Genomic DNA, 20,829 nt, shown 5'->3' with positions numbered 1-20,829 from the left:
GTCATTATCTGTCTTCAACTCAGGGATCTCTGACTGTATCTCTGCCCACGGGCTTCGAGAGGCCATGTAGGAGCGGGCCGCAGACGAGGGGACTCCTTTTCAGTATCTATTGCCTTTTAATTTCCCCTCTGGATGGTGCTGCCCCGGCCCACCGTTACGTGGAGCGCTGGGAGTCGGCTCTCAGTACTACTATTACTATTCCTCAATGGGGGGTGATCTGGGAAAGGGCCTCTAGGGCTTCCATTTGTACGGCCTATACAGAAACTCAATTTAACCCCTTAAGGACGCAGCCCTTTTTCACCTTAAGGACTGAGCCCTTTTTCGCAATTCTGACCACCGTCGCTTTACGCATTAATAACTCTAAAACGCTTTTACCGAATATTCTGATTCTGAGATAGTTTTTTCGTGACATATTCTACTTTATTTTGGTGGTAAATTTTCATCATTACTTACATCCTTTTTTGGTGAAAAATCCCAAAATGTCATGAAATTTTTGAAAATTTAGCATTTTTCTAACTTTGAAGCTCTCTGCTTGTAAGGAAAATGGATATTCCAAATACATTTTATTTTTATTCACAAATACAATATGTCCACTTTATGTTGGCATCATAAAATGGACATATTTTTACTTTTTGAAAAATTAGAGGGCTTCAAAGTAGAGCAACAATTTTAAAAAATGTCATGAAAATTGCAAAATCTGAAGGGACAGATGTTGCAGAACTACAACTCCCAGCATGCCTGGGCAGTCTAGGCATGCTGAGAGTTGTAGTTTGGCAACATCTGGAGGGCTACCATTTGGGCACCACTGTAACAGTAGTCTCCAAACTGTGACCCTCCAGATGTTGCAAAACTACAACTTCCAGCATGCCCAGACAGCCTTTGGCAGCAGGCATCCCGGTCTGGTCCCCAACCGGCTAGTGTCGGGGACCGGAATTCCCACGAGAGTATGCATACGCCCGGCGTCCTGAAGAGGTTGAGATGGTGATGGGATGGCATCACACTCCGGTCCTTCTGAATAGACTAAATCCGGATATTCCACCCCAGTGCTGGAGGTTTGGGGTGGGCTTGGGCGACACCTTTCATATATTCTGGTCCTGTCTGCTCATAACGCAATTTTGGGTTAGGATTCAGAGTCTGGTTCAGGTGGTCCTGGGGGTGACTGTTCCGTTGGACTCCTTGATTTTCCTTTTACATTTATCTACTAATACTTTGGCTAAAAAAAAGTTTAAACTGTTCTTGAATATTGTCTTTGGCTGCAAAGATGTTGATTGCAAAGCATTGGAAGCATACCTTACCCCCATCCAAGAAAGATTTGTTAGCTAAGATTCAAGAGATTCGCTCTCTTGAATCACTCACAGCCTGCTTAAACAATACTATTCAGCTGTTTCTTTCTGTATGGGACCCGTGGGATAGATTCACGGACAGGCAACCTCCTTAACCTCTAGGCTCTCTCCTGGGTTTTTCGGCTATTCTTTTTCTCTATATCTCTCTTTATTGTTTCTTCTTCCTTCGTGTTTTGTAGTTTGTCCCCCTCCCTTCCTGTGGTCTGTTGGTGTTGTACTCCCCATTCCTTCTGTTCTTTCCCCTTCCCCCTCCCCTAGTTTTTTCTTGTTGTCCGTTGACAGTACAGTATTGGAATAGCTGGAATTGGTGCTTATATAGCTTTACCCGTGTTTTCTGTAAACACTTTGTTCCACCTTGGTGCATGTCTTTCATAATATGTTTTCTGCTGTTGTCTTGCGCTATGGGGACCTGTTCCCCCCAGACTTTGTCATTGTATGTTCTTATTTTGAAAAATTAATAAAAATTACAGTTTAAAAAAAAAAAGAAAACTGCAATTTTGCTAATTTTGGAAAGTTTTCTTTTCATGCTGTACACTTTACGGTAAAATAGAAATGTTTTCTTTATTCTGTGAGTCAATACGATTAAAATGACACCCATGATTACATACTTTTCTATTATTGTACCACTTTAAAAAAATCACAAACTTTTTAACCAAATTAGGGCTCATTTTTTGCGCCATGATCTGTACTTTTTTTTTTATACCACATTTGCATATATGAAACTTTTTTAATACATTTATCAATTTTTTTTTAAAATAAAATGTTATTAAAAAAAAGCAGCAATTTTGGATGCCGGTTACCGTACGGAATAATTAACATAATATTTTATTAGTTTGGATATTTGCGCATACGGCAATACCAAATATGTTTATTTAAAAAAAAAAGTTTTTACACTTTTTCGGGGTAAAATGGGGAAAAAGGAACAATTTACATTTTTCACTTTTTTCTTTTTTCTTTTTTTTTTACACTTTAATAGTACCCATAGGGGACTATTTATAGCAATCATTTGATTGCTAATACTGTTCAGTGCTATGCATAGGGCATAGCACTTATCAGTGTTATCGGCTATCTTCTGCTCTGGTCTGCTCGATCTCAGACCAGAGCAGAAGACGCCGGGAGATTGACGGAGGCAGGTGATGGGACCTCTGCCCGCCATTACAGATAATTGGATCGATCCGATCATGCATTTTTCTGACCGCACTCCCGCAGATGCAGTGATCTGTATTGATCACAGCATCTGAGGGGTTTATGGCAGACATGCGCGCAATCGCGGATGTCGTCCATTACCGGTGGGTCCCTGGCTGCTATCAGCAGCCGGGAACTGCCGCGCATGACCCAAGCTTCACTCCGATGCTCGCGGTCATGTACCGGATGTAAATGTACGTTCTGGTGCGTTAAGTACCACCGCACCAGGACGTACATTACATCCTGCATCATTATGGGGATAAAGGAATTCACTTACTCCCATTGCTCCCTCCCACATGGCTGCGCTGCACTATAGAGCCACGCAAGAGTACTGGAGAGTGTGCAGACATTACTATACCAGGCATGTAAAATGCAGAGGAGGAATTAAGCTTGTTTCTCCCCATTTCGTACCCTATCTATTTTATCTTCAGACAATGAACATGAAATGGTGTGGGGGGGGGGGGGGGCTATATAAAATAAGGGGATTGGACTTGAAATGGGGGAATTTCACCATTTGGTTATTCTATCGCAATCGCATATCGATATCACAATATTTACCTCCATAATTGCCATCGCACCTTTTTCCCAAATCGTGCAGCCCTAATATGTGCTGTTTAGAGATTTTTCTCTTTTATAAAATAATATATAAAATATTTACAGATAGGATAGAATATATTATAGTGACAATGCCATTTAAAAAAGAAAAAAAAAACTTACCTGTCACATAGACTTGCTAAAAGTTTTGATTGGCCTGGGGCCTCTGTGCAGAGTCCGTCACTGATTATTAGAATGATCCAGCTCACAGCAGCCCTGCTTCACTAGACATCCTAATGTTAAGTCTATTGGGTCATTCTGTGAAGCAGAATGGAAATCCTTGTGAGGCTTCATTCACATCACGATTTTGCCATACTGTTATGAACCAGTTTTTATTTTGCATAATAAAGAAATAAATAAATAAATAATAAAGAAGCCTTAAAAACTTCTGCTATAAAATTTTATTGCATGCAGTTTTAAACCTTATGCGTTTGGAATTGAGATGTCCGGTTGCATCAGTTTTTGCAAAAAAAAATATATTCGTTCGTATACGGTTTTTAAACACTACACAAAACCGTAGAAAATTGCAGTTTTGTGTACGGTTAAAAAATGCACATGACCATAAACGTACACAACTGGCTGCTACTTGTTGCATATGTTTTTGCATGGGAGGTCTATGTATACATATTTTTATATGGTTGTATACGGTTTTCCTGTACAAAATCGTATACGGGAACCATATAGCAAAATTGTGATGTGAATGCACCCTGAGCCACTACTGAGTGCTCAACACTGAAATCCCACTGATCAAAACTTTTGGCATGTCTGTACAGAAGTGTGGAAATTTAAAAGAAAAAAAATACTTGTCCAGGGGACTTAAAATGGTCTGAGTCCTTCAAGGGTTACACGGGAACAAAATACACTTGTCCTTCATGACAGTCCATGACACAAAATAATTTCAACTAAAATAGTATCTAAAGAGAGAGAGAACGAACTGCAACAGGAAATACCTCAGTTCACAAAAAGCTAGCCACAGTATTATGGTAATCTCACAACATAGCCATTTACCCCAAGACAAGCGCAGATCCTTCCTAAGCATGGCTATTACCGTCTGGCAGGTATGTACTAAAATCACCTTATGGTGGATAACCCCTTTTAAATGATATAAAAGAAAAGTATGCAGTGGTCCTGATTTATCAAAACATGTGAGAGAAAACCTGCAAAGATTTTGCCAAGAGAAACCAATCACAGCTTAGCTTTCACTTTACCAGGGATTGGTAATGGAGGCGGCTTGCTGTGCCTCCCGTTCCTTCTAAATATGACGCTAGCAGGCTCTCACATTCTAGCGATGTGAGAGTGAATTATTTTGCATATTCATTACAGGGTACAGGAAGAGATGGGATTATTGAGCAAAGGGAAGCACACCAAGCCGCCTCCCCGCCAATAGAACTAGAAAACTGAAGACTATACCAATAATTCAAGTAAGTAACCCCTCATTTTAATGCTGTTCACTCGGACTCTAACCCAGTATATTGGGTTTAGTGCAGTTAAACAGCATATCAGTTTCTTTTAACCCCTTAAGGACACAGGGCACTTCATACTCTGTATGCGCGTTTCATACTTGGTGTGTCCCACAGCTAATACCGGACATAGTGCTGGGCGGTATACCGTTTTTTTTTTCTCCCACGTTATGGATTTTTACCCATACCGCTATACCGGTTGGGCCCCTCCCCCCTCCTCTGGGTGAATTGTAGATCCCAGCGCGGCGCCCTCACTTGTCCCGGTGTACTTCTCTGGCCCGATTCCGAGAGCGGAATCGGGCCACAGAAGCTAATCCATTTACTGTGTCCCCCGTTGCGCCTGTCAGCCAGTGTCCCCACAGCTAGTGGGCAGATGGATCCCGCTAGCGGTGGGGACACTGGCTGACAGGTGCGCACAAGAATGCCTCCCGCGAGTGCTACCATCACCGCTAGCGGGGTCCCTGTGCCCACTAGCGGTGTCAAATGTGCCCCCCCCCCCCCGCGAGCGCGATCGCTACCATCACCGCTAGTGGGGTCCCTTGATACCGCGATAATAAAAAAAAAAAATACTGTGATATTAATTTTAGTCCATACCGCCGAGCACTAACCGGACATCACCAATTTTCTGGATTGAAAGTAACTTTTTTTTGCAATCATTCATCAATCTCATGTACAATAAATAATACATTCAGTATGATAGCACAATATACAGCACATGTTCCCTATCATACTACATACTACACTAACACTTCATATCTGCATTTTTAAAAACAGTATCTACTAGGGATTGACCGATTATCGGTATGGCCGATATTATCGGCCGATAATCACAATTTTTGGGCATTATCGGTATCGGCAATTATCTTGCCGATAAGCCGATAATGCCCACCACACCGCCACCCCCCCCCTCCCCCGCCGGACCCGCCGCACCGCGTCGCACCCCCCACCGTGATGCTGGGCGGTACACCGGTATGGATTTTTGCCCATACCGCTATACCAGTCGGGCCCCTCCCCCACCCTCCGAGTCAATAAAAAAATTAAACTTACCCGTAATGGGGGTGGTCCGAGCCATCCATCGTTCCTGTAGTGTCCGGGGGCATTCCGGGTGAAGAGTGAACCGGTCCGGGCTGTCCTTCTTCTCCGGCGGTCATCTTCTCCACTCCGGGCAGGCTCCGGCCTAGTACGCTGCATAGACGCCGTGACGTCAGGTGCGTCGCTGTGCACGGGCGTCACTGCGCAGCGGCGTCTATGCAGCGTACTAGTTTGGAGCCTGCCCGGAGTGGAGAAGATGACCGCCGGAGAAGAAGGACAGCCCAGACCGGTTCACCCTCCACCCGGAACGCCCCCGGACACTACAGGAACGATGGATGGAAGGCCCGGACCACCCTGACAGGTAGGGGGAGAGAAGCGGGTGGTGGCGGCGGTCTATGGCCCCGCAAAAGCCACTGCAGATCATTGATTCAAAGCGGGCGCTTTAAATCAATAATCTGCAGCGGTGTCGCAGGGGGTTAAATAGCCGATAATTTATACCGGAATATCGGTATATTTTATCGGCTATCAGCCCTAACCTGCACCGATTATCGGTATCGGCCCTGAAAAACCGATATCGGTCGATCCCTAGTATCTACAATATCAAACAGCAAAGCATAGGGAATCGCGATAGGGAAAGGGGGGAGCTTTACATTTTCCATAGACCTTCAATGTAAAACAAAATATATATTTATTTATTTATTACTTTTTAAAGAACCAAAAGAGTGGTAGTCTGATGTTTTTTTGCATCCTTTAATAAAATATACTGATGTGAAGCTAAAAAACATGTATGTTTGAGGCACTAAATACTAAATGGTATCTACTGATATACTGTACTGCATTTTTTGCACAGGCATAACCTGTTCTGTTCTCAGACTGGTCACTAACTTCATCTGTGTCTCACCTTTTGTGGGATATTACTGGCTCATCATTTGCTTCACTGTTGAAGTCTCTTGTGTCTAATTAAGAAAAAAAAATGTGCGCTATCAGTGGACGAATGACAGCAGGCTTCTAGCAATTAAGAGGCGGCTTACATATTTAAAAGGCTTTTTTTATCCCATATGAAAGAATCCCTATAGAGGCATTTAATTATGTCAACATATTTGCTTGTTTTGAATAGATTGTCCTTATACTTTGCCCTCTTAGGCTATCTTCACACGGCATATCTTCACACGGCATCTGTCCAGACATTCCATTCAGGCTGGTGCTGAATCATCAGTCATCGCCATCTTGCATTTCCAAACAGATGCCCCCAAAAGAATTGACATGTCAATTATTTTTGCGCAGGCCAGAATTTAAATTTCTGTGCCAAATGTTTCCTGTGCAGCAGAATTCCATTGAAAACAATAGGACTCTGCTGCAATGGAATTTCCAAGCGTAATTTCTCCGCACGATTTCCCTCAGAAATTCTGCTGTGTGGACTATGCCTTAAAGGAAAAACGTGAATACTGTATTGATGTGTTATGACCAAGTTATACATGAACTGTAACCTCATTCAGTGCACAACAGAGAATCTCTCTAGGTATAATTAGGTATGCTCTAACAACTGAAAATAGAAAATGATATTCAGTCAGACATGGCCAGTGTCCAAAGTCTGGTGCATGAACTCTGCTTGGACTGACTGGTAGCTTGCACAGAATGCAGATGTAGGCTATCATCACACAGTTTTAAGGGTTGTACTAAGAAGTGTCACCTTTTTAGGGGTTTTCTCTTGCATTTGAACTGTCTCTTAGCCTTTTTTTATTTTTATTAGGCTGCAGCCCAAATTAAATGGGAACTTCTGTTCTAGACGTCTTATAAAATGTCTAATCGCAGGAGGTCTGACTGCTGGGACCACCGTATTTTCCAGCCTGGCTACCAAATGTTCTGAACATTTATTTTAGAACGCCAGCTGTGTTAGGCTATGAAGTGGCTGTGATCAACACGCCACCTCCATTCATGTCTATTGGAGACATGGAGATACAACGCCCGTGTATCTCCAGATCTCCTATAGAGATATATGGAGGGGGCATGTTGACCTCAGCTTCGAGCAGTTGTCGACAATAATCTGGGAACGGAGTGAAGATTGCTCCGTTCATGCGGATTACCGGGGTGCCTGGCAGGAGATCGTGAGGGATCCCAGGGGCCGGACCCCTAGCGATCAGACACTTATCCCCTCCTGTGGATAGGGGATAAGATGTCTAGTACCAAAGCTCTTCTTAAAACCACCTTGGAACATAAATGACCAGAGACAAGTTCCTTGCACTTAATTTTACAGCCGATACAGCTGTAACATTAAATTACATATGGACTGATATGCTCTTCCATTGCTATCAATTCAGTGTGGGGGGGTTAAGGCATAAAACAGACATCTAAGCTTTAGAATAGGCTCACATGTAGTGTTTTGGTCAGTATTTTTAGCCAAAACCATGAGCGAGCCCAAACACAGAAAAAAAGGTGCATTTTTCTCTCTGTTGGTTTCACTCATGGTTTTGTTTTAAAATACTTACCAAATGAGTAAATGTGTAAATCCATCTTTAAAAAGTTGCCCAAAACACGTGTACTTGCATGTTTCTGTATTGTGAGTTAAAATTCCGTTTAGGCTACCTTTCCACTCAACTTTACTACTGGTGTTTTTTTAGACCTGAAAAAATGGCAAAAAAACTGCCACTGCTTTTTGCATGTGTGTGAAAATGCTATTGTTTGACCTTGTGGCAGTTTTTTACTACCTTCAGGGCACCACTCCGTAGGTTGGATGAAGGGCCCCAAGGCCACAGAGTGTAACTAGAGTCATGTCCATAAATGTTGGCGCCTCTGAAATTTTTCAAGAAAATGAAGTATTTCTCCCAGAAATGGGTTGCAGTAACACGTTTTGATATACACATGTTTATTCCCTTTGTGTGTATTGAAACTAAACCAAAAAGGGAGGAAAAAAAACAAATTAGACATAATGTCACACCAAATTTAAAAAATGGGCTGGACAAAATTATTGGCACCCTTTCAAAATTGTTGAAAAATAAGATGGTTTCAAGCATGTGATGCTCCTTTAAACTCACCTTGGGCAAGTAACAGGTGTGGGCGCTATAAAAATCACACCTTAAAGCAGATAAAAAGGAGAGAAGTTCACTTAGTCTTTGCATTGTGTTTGTCTGTGTGCCACACTAAGCATGGGCAACAGAAAGAGGAGAAGAGAACTGTCTGAGGACTTGAGAACCAAAATTGGGGGAAAATATCAACAATCTCAAGGTTACAAGTAATATCCAGAGATCTAGATTTGCCTTTGTCTACAGTGCACAACATTATCAAGAAGTTGGCAACCCATGGCACTGTAGCTAATCTCCCTGGCACCTTAGACTTCTCTCCCTGGTACGGTCCATGTCATCAGCCACACAGGTCCAGCGGATACACTACCACCGGTGTTCCTGCCTACTGAAACGTGAGTGTTACAGTAAGATCCGGCCATGGATCCTGCTGAGGTACCCCTGCCTGAAGTTGCGGATCTCCCCTCCGTTGTGGTGCGACAGTCTCAGCAGTTGGCCCGACAAGCGCAGCAGTTCACCCAATTGTCTACAATGATACAGAAACTTCTAGCTATGCAGCAGCAGCAGCAACCTACTCCAGCGTCACCACCTGTTCCAGCTGTGTCTTCTACATTTACCTCTACCCTCCAAGTATGACTGAGATCCAAAGCTGTGTAGAGGTTTCATTACACAATACTCCATGCATCTGGAGCTCATGTTTGATCAATTTCCTACGGTACGAGCTAAGGTGGCCTTTGTGGTCAATCTGCTATCCGGAAAATCCTTGGCCTGCGCTACTCCTCTTTGGGACCATGGGGATCTGGTTATCTCCTACTTAAAGGAGAACTCCAGACCATAAAAATTGTCCCCCATAGTGCCGGCAGTAAAAAAAAAAATAAAGATGTACATACCTTCCTCCGGTAACCGGCTCCGGTCTCCACTGCAATCCACTTCCTAGTTGCCGGTGGTCGGATGAATCAGCCAATCACCAGCCGCAGCGCAGTCCGACTCAGCCGGTGATAGGCTGAGCGGCAGTGTGACGTTTTCGGCCGCAGGTGCCGGTGTAGTGAAGAATTTTGTGTCCTGAAGCGTTTTCACACTGCTGCTCAGCCTATCGTCGGCCGAGGCCCCGGGGAAGCGGAGGAAGGAATGTACATCTTTTTTTCTTTACTGCCGGCAGTATGGGGGGCAATTTTTATGGTCTGGAGTTCTCCTTTAACGGCGTTTCTGGCCGAATTTTGCAGTGTTTTTGAGGAACCCACACATGCTTCTTCTGCCGAGGCAGCACTCTGGCCTCCGAGTTGGCATGGAACGATGAGGCCATGTGTGCCACTTTCAAAAAAGGATTGTCTTTTTTTAATATTTATTTTATATATATTTATAAATATGAATAAAAGACTCCCTCGCTGCCCGTGATCCTCAGTCTTCCTTGTGTTGCCGAAAGGCAGGGAGAGCTACATTTGGAGAGGGAATTTGCTCATACCTGGCGATTTCCTGGCTTTGCTCCTGTGTTCCAACGTCCATCTCTACAATCTCCTGTGCCTCCTGCTGAAGGGGCTATGCAAGTGGATCGATCTCGCTTGACACCGCTTGAGAGATCTCAACATCGCAGTGAGAATTTGTGCCTGTATTGTGCTAGCCCGGAGCACTTCCTCAGGGACTATACTGTTCACCCACAACGTCCGGGAAACGCTCAGGGTACTTGGGAGAGGCGTCTCTAGGTGTGAATACTTCCTCTCCTCGCTTAACCATTACTGTATAAGTCTTTGCTTCTACCAAGTCTTCCTTCTGCGCTACAGCTATTTCTGGATCGCAGGTGACTTTATTGATGCTCCTTTGATCCACAAATATCATCTTCCTGTTACTCGGCTTGCCAACCTTTGTTCATCTCCTAAGTTAATGGACAAAATCTGGACTGTATGGTGCACTTCCATACCAAATCTCTCCTCATGCAAGTGGGAGTGTTGCATAAAGAAGATTGAATTCCATGTGCTGCCACACTGTACTTCTGAGCTTCTTCTTCAACTTCCCTAGCTTCAACTTCATTCTCCACATCTGGATTGGAGAACAGGAGAAATTATTTGCTGGGGGCAATTCTGTCAAAATCATTATCTCCAACCAGTTCAGCCTAAAAGTTGTTTCTTGTCCTCCTCCTTTACTTGGCCTTCAGCTACCTTACCAAGCTTTTTCTGATGTTTTCTGCAAGAAGCAGGCTGAATCTCTGCCTCTACATCGTCCTTACGACTGCCCTGTAGATCTTCTGCCTGGTACCACTCCTCGTGGAAGGATTTACCCTTTATTGGTTCCGGAGACCAAAGCCATGGCCGAGTATATCCAGGAGAATCTCCAAAAAGGGTTTATCCGCAAGTCCTCTTCTCCTGCCGGAGCAGGATTCTTCTTTGTAGGAAAGAAGGATGGCTCACTCCGTCCATGCATTGACTACAGGGGGCTTAACAAAATCACGGTCAAGAATCGTTACCCACTACCTCTGATCTCTGAACTTTTTGACTGTCTCTGTGGTGCCAAGTTCTTCTCCAAGTTGGACTTAAGAGGAGCATATAACCTAATTCATATTCGCAAGGGAGATGAATGGAAAACAGCCTTTAATACTCATGATGGACATTTTGAGTATCTCGTAATGCCTTTTGGTCTCTGCAATGCTCCAGACGTTTTTCAAGAGTATGTCAATATCTTCCGTGATCTACTCTACACTTGTGTAGTCGTATACCTAGATGACATTCTAATAGTCTCTTCCAACTTAGAGGAGCATCGAACTCACGTTCGTCTGGTTCGTCTGGAGAAATGCTTTTTCGATAAATCTAGTCTTCCGTTTCTTGGTTACATTGTCTCTCATCAAGGCCTGCAGATGGATCCAGATAAAGTGTCTGCAGTATTGGATTGGCCTCGTCCTTCTGGCCTACGTGCTTTACAACGCTTTCTGGGATTCGCTAACTATTATCGTCAATTTATCCCACATTTTCTTCCATGTACCCCGAAGTCTTGGCCTCATGAGGCCGAATTGGCCTTCTCCCATTTAAAGTCTGCATTTGCCTCGGCTCCCGTGCTTACAAGACCTTATCCGGAGAAGCCCTTTGCTTTGGAAGTTGATGCCTCATCAGTTGGTGCCGGTGCCGTTCTTACTCAGAAAAACACCAAGGGTAAGACTGTTACTTGTGGGTTCTTCTCCAAGACCTTCTCTCCTGCTGAGAGGAGTTACTCCATTGGAGATTGTGAACTTCTCGCTATCAAGCTTGCTTTGGAGGAATGGTGACATTTATTGGAAGGATCTTCTCATCCGGTCAGCATCTACTCCGACCATAAGAAGCTTCTATACCTTCAGTCTGCTATGCGTTTGAACTCCTGCCAGGCCAGCTGGTCACTGTTGTTTTCTAGGTTAAACTTCTTCATTCACTTCCGTCCAGCAGACAAAAACATCAGGGCAGATGCTCTCTCCAGGTCCTCTGATGTCATAGGTTTGGATTCTACGCCTAGGCATATTATTCCACCTGACCATTTGATTCCTGCCGCTCCTTCTGTATTCAGAAAGTTCGTCCGGGAAAAACCTTTTTGCCCGCCAGACTGAGATGCAAGGTACTGAGATGGGGTCATTCTTCCTTGACTGAAGGTCATCCTGGAATACGTAAGACTCTACTTTTAATCTAGAAACTGTATGGGTGGGGGGCTCCACATAGTATTAAGACAAGTTGGGGTGCACACAGTGGGCAAAGCAACAACTGTACAAAGAAAGAAAAGAGGCCAAAACTGCAATAGAGATGCACACCCAAATAAATGAATAAATGTCTGAAATCCTGAAATGATGCCAACAAGTAAATTTTATTAAACGGCTATCACATACAAATAGACGATAAAATCACATAAAAAAATGCCCAAAACCGGGACACCATTACACACACTGGGGAGGGGGGGGGGGCAGAGGTACATGCATGCGGATAAGGATGTGTAAAAGTCCATGTTCCACCAGACCCATATCTACTTTTAATCTGTCGGCACCACTGGTGACCCCATCTTGAACGTGATGTTTCTGATTTTGTCCGTTCCTGTGATACTTGTGCCCGTGACAACTCCTCGGCAGAGACCTGCAGGACTCTTACAGCCTTTACCTATTCCAGAGACTCCCTGGTCCCATATCGTTATGGATTTTTATCACCGATCTGCCACCATCTCGTAATAATACTGTCATTTGGGTCGTTGTAGATCGATTTTCCAAGATGGCTCACTTTATTCCCCTACCTAGTCTTCCTTCTGCCCCACAGCTGGCAAAGTACTTCTTGCTGCACATCTTTCGCCAATTCGACAATTGGGTTGACCTTCTCCCCTTGACTGAATTCTCATATAATCATAAGGATTCCGAGTCCACAAGGTCATCTCCCTTCTTTGTTGTCTATAGACTCCATCTCCATTCTCCTCTTCCACTCCCAGTTTCCACTGGTGTGCCTGCTGTTGATGAGCTGGTCCGTTACTTCTCCACCATCTGGCAACAAACCCAACAGTCCTTATCTCAGGCTTCCTCACGCATGAAGGCGCAGGCTGACAAGAGTAGAAGACTTCCTCAGTCCTTCTCTCCTGGTGATATGGTGTGGCTTTCTTCCAAATACATTTTCTTCAAGATCCCCTGTTACAAGCTTGGTCCTCGCTACTCCTTCCAGGTTCTGCAAAAAATTAATCCTGTCTCATACAAACTCAGTCTGTCTGCTATGTTACGTATTCCCAATTCCTTCCACGTCTCTCTCCTCAAGCCTCTTGTCATAAACCGGTTTTCTCAAAAGAATCTTGTCCCCATGCCTGTCTCCGGCTCTTCTGATGTCTACAAGGTTAAAGAGATTCTTGCCACAAAAACCGTGAGAGGTAAACAATTTTCTCTGGTGGACTGGGAGGGTTACGGTCCCGAGGAGAGATCTTGGGAGCCAGAGGAGAATATCCTGGACCGTAACCTTCTCAGGAAGTTTCTCAACTGTAAAAGAAGGAGGAGACCAAAGGGGGGGAGTTACTGTTATATGTGCTCTGGACGCACGCCGGCCGTGACCACATGGCCCCGTTGTCCACTGCTGCTGGCGGGGCTGGGATTCACATCGCGGGACGCACCCGCATGCGATTCCCAGCCTGTCACTCACCCTACTGTTCCTTCCGCCCCCTCCTCGGTCTCTATGCTCCGGCGCGCGTGTCCCCGTCCCCTAGGGTGCGTGCCGGAGCTCTGAGATTTAACCCCTTAAGGATGGTGGGCGCCCCCGTTTTAAAGTCCTTAAGGACTGAGGGCGTATGGTTACGCTGGGGATGGCAGCAAATCGCCGGTCAATTCAGACCGGCGATCTGCGGCAATTCCAGGTCTCCGGTGACCCGTAAAATAAGGGGGATCGGGGGTGTCCAAAGCACCCACGATCCCCCTGAAGGAATAGAAGTGAGGTGGCAGGGGTGCAACCTCTCCTATCCCTGCTATTGGGACCAACCAATAGCAGATCGGGGTCTGGGGGTTAAAGTTCGGTTCCCCCGCTCTGCCCACCGACTGTTGTTTGGGCAGAATGGGGGAACTGTCCGGTCACCAGCGCCGGAGGTCACTTACCAGTGGCGGCGGCCAGCGATGGCGTGCGGCTGTCTGCCTGGTGCAGACTACGGAAGCCAGTGAGTTACCTAGCAACATCTGAAGGGCTACACTTTGGAGACCACTATACAGTGGTTTCTAAACTGTAGCCCTCCAGATGTTGCAAAACTACAACTCTCAGCATGCCCAGACAGCTGTTTGCAATTTGTAGTTTTGCAAGATTTAGGGGGGTACAGTTTAGAGATCACTGTGTGGTGGTTTCTAAACCGTGGCCCTCTAAATCTTCCAAAACTACAACTACCAGCATGCACGAACAGCAAACGGCTGTCTCGCCATGCTGGGAGTTGTAGTTGCATACCTCCAGCTGTTGTATAACTACATCTCCCAGCATGCCCTTCAGCTGGGAGTTGTAGTTTTGCAACAGCTGGAGGCAGATTGGTTGGAAAATACTGAGTTAGGTAACAGCCTAACTGAAGGTTTTCAAACCAGTGTGCCTCCAGCTGTTGTAAAAGTACAACTCTCAGCATGCACGGTCTGTCAGTGCATGCTGGGAGTTGTAGTTTTGAAACAGCTGAAGGTTTGCCCCCCCCCCCCCCCCCCCCCCATGTGAATGTGCAGGGTACATTCACACAGGCAGGTTTACAGTGAGTTTCCTGCTTCAGATAAAAAAAACACTACACTAACACATAATAAAGGGTAAAACCCTACATATACAACCCCTTACACTGTCGTCGTCCCCTGTTTGGGAATCTCTGGCGTAGCATACCCCTATGCAATCCCTAATTTTGTCCTCAAATGCGCATGGCGCTCTCTCACTTCGGAGCCCTGTCGTATTTCAAGGAAACAGTTTAGGGCCACATATGGGGTATTTCCGTACTCGGGAGAAATTGCTTTACAAATTTTTGGCCTTTTACCCCTTATGAAAAGAAAAAGTTGAGGTCTGCACCAGCCTGTTGGTGTAAAAAAATAAAAATTTTGACACTAACATGCTGGTGTTGCAGTGAAAGAAAAAAAAGACCCCCAAAATGTGTAATGCAATTTCTTCTGAGTACGGAAATACCCCATATGTGGCCCTAAACTGTGACACATGTGACCCCATTTTGCAAATTACATATCTCATGGATCGTGACAAGGGGTATATAGTGAGCCTTAACACCCCACAGGTGTTTGATGAATTTTTGGATGGGAAAATGAGAAAAAAACTTTTTTTTAACTAAAATGCTGGTGTTACCCAAAATTTTTCATTTTCACAAGGGAAAATAGGAAAAAAAGCCCCCCAAAATTCATAACCCCATTCCTTCTGAGTAAGTACATACCCCAAATGTGGATGTAAAGTGCTCTGTGGGTGAACTACAATGCTCAGAAGAGAAGGAGCGCCATTGAGCTTTTGGAGAGAGAATTTGGCTGAAATTGAAGGCCATGTGCATTTACAAAGCCCCCATGCTGCCTGAACAATGGACCCCCACCACCACATGTGACCCCATTTTGCAAACTGCACCCCTCACGTAATGTAATTTTTCATTTGCACAGCCCACTGTTCCAAAGATCTGTCAAAATGCCAGTGGAGTGTAAATGCTCACTGCACCCCTTATTAAATTCTGTGAGGGATGTAGTTTCCAAAATGGGGTCACGTGTGGGGGGGTCCACTGTTCTGGCACCACAGGGGGCTTCGTAAATGACTTCTATTCCAACCAAATTCTCTCTCCAAAAGCTCAATGGCGCTCCTTCCCTTCTGAGCATTGTAGTGCGCCAGCAGAGCCATTGACGTCCACACATGGGCTGTTTCCATACTCAGAAGAAATGGGGTTACACATTTTGGGGGGCATTTTCTTCTATTACCCCTTGTAAAAATGTAAAATTTTGGGGAAAAACTGCATTTTAGTGGAAAAAAATGTTTTCATTTACACATCCGATTTTAACGAAAATTCGTCAAACACCTGTGGGGTGTTAAGGCTCACTGTACCCCTTGTTATGTTCCTTGAGGGGTGTAGTTTCCAAAATAGTATGCCATGTGGGTTCTTTTTTTTTTGTTGTTGTTGTTTTTTGCTGTTCTGGCACCATAGGAGCTTCCTAAATATGACATGCCCCCCAAAAACCATTTCAACAAAATTTGCTTTCCAAAAGCCAAATGTGACTCATTCTTTTCTGAGCATTGTAGTGCACCCGCAGTGCACTTGACATCCACAAATGGGCTATTTCCATACGCAGAAGAAATGGGGTTACAAATTTTGGGGGGCATGACACTTCACATACACATATGAGATATTTCCTTACTCGGGAGAAATTGGGTCACACATTTTAGGAAGATTTCTCTCCTTTTACCCGTTGTAAAAATTCAAAAACTGGGTCTACAAGAACATGCGAGTTTAAAGAGTACTGAAGATTTTGAATTTTCTCCTTCACTTTGCTGCTATTCCTGTGAAACACCTAAAGGGTTAACACACTTACTGAATTTCATTTTGAATACTTTGAGGGGTGCCGTTTTGATAATGGGGTAATTTATGGGGTATTTCCAATATGAAGGCCCTTCAAATCCACTTCAAAACTGAACTGGTCCCTGAAAAATTACGATTTTGAAAATTTTGAGAAAAATTGGAAAATTGCTGCTGAACTTTGAAGCCATCTGATGTCTTCCAAAAGTAAAAACATGTCAACTTTATGATGGAAACATAAAGTAGACATATTGTATATGTGAATCAATATATAATTTATTTGGAATGTCCTTTTTCCTTTATAAGCAGAGAATTTCAAATTTTGAAAAAATGCTAAACTTTCACATTTTTCACCAGGAAATTATGCAAGTGTCGACGAAAATTTACCACTAACATACAGTAAAATGTCATGAAAAAAAAACAATCTCTGAATCAGAATGAAAAGTAAAAGCATCCCAGAGTTATTAATGCTTAAAGTGACAGTGGTCAGATGTGCACAAAATGCCCAGGTCCTTAAGGTGAAAATGATCTGGGTCCTTAGGGGTTAAAGACAGCATGAAGGGAACAAGTAGGACGGCAGAAAGGTGTTCCAGAGCCACGTACAGGAGATAAAAAGGTCACAGTAGAATAACAGATGCCAGATTAATGTCCTATGCTGATGTCCAAAATGGGCTATGTCCTTAAACCCCTTAATTAATTGTAAAAGTTGACCGGTTGCCCATAGCAACCAGATAGCTTATTTTATTTTTTTAAAAGCTTCTTTTATTTTTCAGAGGCATATCTGATTGGTTGCTATGGGCAACTGTGACAGGGAAAGTGGCAGTTCACTTGCTCTGTGAAAGATGAACCCCTGATTTTATGAAAAGTACTGCTGTGTTTTAGGGTACGTTCCCACATGGCGTATTTTGCTGCGTATTTGCTGCGTATTTGGTGCTGCGTATTTTCCTACCCATTGACTTCAACAGAGAAAATAAAATACGCAGCAGCAAATACGCAGCAAATACGCCATGTGGGAATGTACCCTTAAACTGTATTTAATTTGTTGCTGCTCATCAGATAATAGAAATCTAACATGTCCAATCCTCAATTCCCTAATCAACTGTTATGAAAATACAATCTTCAGGACCCCATGGGAGGTTGTCGACATGAATAAAGCAACTTTAAACCCATTCCTGTATGTCACGGGGTCGGGTGAGGAAGTATGGCGCAGGTTTAGAACCCGCAATCAAAGTTGATTGTGGCATCTGAAATGTAAAGAAATTGATCCTGGAAGCTCAGTGGAGCTGATTGGGACCATCGCGGGAAATGCAGGGGCCCCGTTTGGGAGATCACAGGGGGTCCCAGCGGTCGTACCCCCAGCAATGAGAAACGTATCCCCTATCCTATAGATGATAGGGGGTAAGCTATGTTCGCTGCAGATGTCCTTTAAAGGAAAACTGTCAGCCTGTTCACCCACACTAAACCCAATATACTGAGTTATAGAGTGGGTGAACAGGAGTCCAATGAGTGGTCAGTTTCTTAAATTAGTCCAGTAGGTCCTGAGGTATGTTTTCCAGAAGATCCTCTGCTGGATCGCACAGAATGTCGTGTGTGCAGCTCATCAGGTCATACTGTGCTGCAGTACAAATGTATTGCAGCATAGTATAACCTGTAAAAAGTGAAAAACTTTAATAAAAGGTTATTCAATGAAAGTATGAAGTGTAAAAAAAATTTAATAAATGCCCCTTTCCCGAAAAAAACAAAACAAAAATCATCAAAGTTTGTTACCACTGCAATCATACTCCTCTGTAAATCAAGTACCGTCTATAAAGTTATTGGCCCAGATTTATCAAACTGTGAGAGAAAAAGTGGTTTTCCCACAAAAACCAATCACAGCTCAGCTTTCACTTTACCAGAGCTCGTTAGCTGAGCTGTGATTGGTTACTGTGGGAAAATCACTCTATTTTTTTCTCCCACACAGTTTGATAATTTTTTTTCTGTTTTATTTTATAGTAAACTCACAAAATTGCACAATTTATATGGCAATATGATATGGTAAAATTAAGGATTCCAGTGAAAAGTACAACTTTTCCTGCAAAAATATAACTTGGGACTTAGAAGATAAGGACTAAGCTGCATACCTAAATTCGGGGGGGGGGGGGGGGGGGTCAGGAAGGGGTTCATGCATGCTGCCAACTGTTGATAATTTACTCTGTACCTTGATAATTTTATTTTTCATTTAGCTGCATATTCTTCAAACCCTAAAGATGTGCAAGGGGAAGTTCACAATAGAAGAAAGAAAGGCAAAGGACGAAAAAGGGATCCATGTCAAAGAAAATACAAGGACTATTGTATTCATGGAACATGCCGTATTCTTAAAGTAACAAAGGAGCCCTATTGTGTGTATGTAGTGACTTTAAGCTAATATAAACATCAAAACTAAATTTTTATAGTGCTTTTGAGTGTTTCTTCTTTAATATACTGTAGATTATTGCATGTGGAATGGAAGCTAAAATAGGTTTTATTGCTGCTTTTTAGGAGTGTTTTTATGCTTGCCTTGCTTATATAGAGTATTTTTAGAGGTTTTTGTTGGTGTTTTAGGCTAGGTTTTCACTAGTTTTTTCTTCTTCTTTTTTTTCCATCAGCAAAAACGCAGAAAAAACATGCCAGAAAAAACTACCACAACTTTTTCCTGCATTTTTGGTAGAATTCTATGATTTTTGCTAATGTGTGTTTTTTTCCCACTGCTTCCAGGGTACCACTCCATCGGTTGGATGCAGGGTGCCCGACCCACAGAATGTACTTACCTCCCCTAGCCATATAGTATTCAGCCAGCTTATAGATTATGCAAAACTCAGAACAGAGCCATACTTACCATCCTGTAGCACTGCCTCTAATAATGTCATCACTAGGTGAATAGCTACACAGACCAGGCTAGAGCCGAACCCAGGGTGGGGTAAGTTGACATCTGGCTACTGTATCCAGTATAAACAGCTATCTATATACCCCACAAAGAGTTGATTAGTGCTGCTCATCCAGCAAGGTTTTACAGTAATGCAGTGACATATACGCATTGCTGTTTTACTTCATATTATTGCTGAGCATATATCTACTGCTCAGCTGTGCTCGGGGCTGTATAGCCATGGACACAGCTCAGTCCCGATTTTCTACAGAAACCATATTCAGCGCTGTGCCATATACTGTATTGCTGGGTTGGGCTGAAGTGATGCTATGCATCACTACTTCCCTTTGATGCTGAAACTATGATGTTTTTGTTTTAAAAAAAAAAAAAGTTAAAATCCAGTCTCGGCATGCTGTGATTTGGCAAAACTGCAGAGGTCAGGGGAAGAAAGAAAATGTGAAACCCACTAAAGCAAAGTGGGTTTGTGATTTTGTGTTTCCCTGTTAACTTCTGGCCACATCGCTTTTTTTCTGTGGAAAAATGTTGCTGGGTAGTTTAGGTGTATTTTTATTTTTTTGGGCCATATTGGCTTTCAATTTTTAAATGTAAAAGGACCCAGTAAAAGTACCCCTAAATGGTAAACAATACATGTTTGTACAGTACATACCAAAAAAAAAAAAAAAGTTAAACAGAGTGATTATATAAGTACTTCAAAGTACACAACGTGAAGCAGGCAAACATAAAACATAGTAACATAGTTCATGAGGTTGAAAAAAGACCAGAGTCCATGAAGTTCAAACTATATCCCTACTGAGTCCCTACTGAGTTGATCCAGAGGAAGGCAAAAAACCCTCATACTAGAGGTAAAAATTTCTTCCCGACTCCAAATATGGCAGTCAGAATAAATCCCTGGATCAACGTTCTGTCCCTTTAAATCTAGTATACATAACCAGCAATGTTATTATTCTCCAAAAATGCATCCAGACCCGTTTTGAACTCTTTTACAGAGTTCACCATGACCACCTCCTCAGGCAGAGAATTCCACAGTCTCACTGCTCTTACAGTAAAGAACCCCCGTCTGTGCTGGTGTAGAAACCTTCTTTCCTCTAAACGTAGAGGATGCCCCCTTGTTACAGTAGATACAGTCCTGGGTATAAATAGATCATGTGAGAGATCCCTGATATATTTATACATAGTTATTAGGTCACCCCTAAGCCTTCTTTTTTTTAAACTAAATAACCCTAATTCTGATAATCTTTCTGGGTACTGTAGTCCTCCCATTCCCCGTATTACTCTGGTTGCCCGTCTTTGAACCCTCTCCAGCTCCACTATATCTTTCTTGTACACTG

General features: G+C 43.4%; 1 protein-coding gene across 1 annotated transcript in view; it reads left to right on the top strand.

The window, feature by feature from the left end:
* HBEGF (heparin binding EGF like growth factor) overlaps positions 1 to 20,829 on the top strand; it is a 142,093-nt gene that overhangs the window by 72,465 nt on the left and 48,799 nt on the right. The window contains exon 3 of the mRNA XM_056516541.1: positions 18,822 to 18,981. Coding sequence (XP_056372516.1) covers positions 18,822 to 18,981 — 160 coding nt within the window. The remainder of the gene's footprint in view (positions 1 to 18,821; positions 18,982 to 20,829) is intronic.

Source organism: Hyla sarda, chromosome 4, assembly GCF_029499605.1.
Source record: "Hyla sarda isolate aHylSar1 chromosome 4, aHylSar1.hap1, whole genome shotgun sequence".
NCBI lineage: Eukaryota > Metazoa > Chordata > Amphibia > Anura > Hylidae > Hyla > Hyla sarda.
This window is presented reverse-complemented; position numbering and strand designations above follow the sequence as displayed.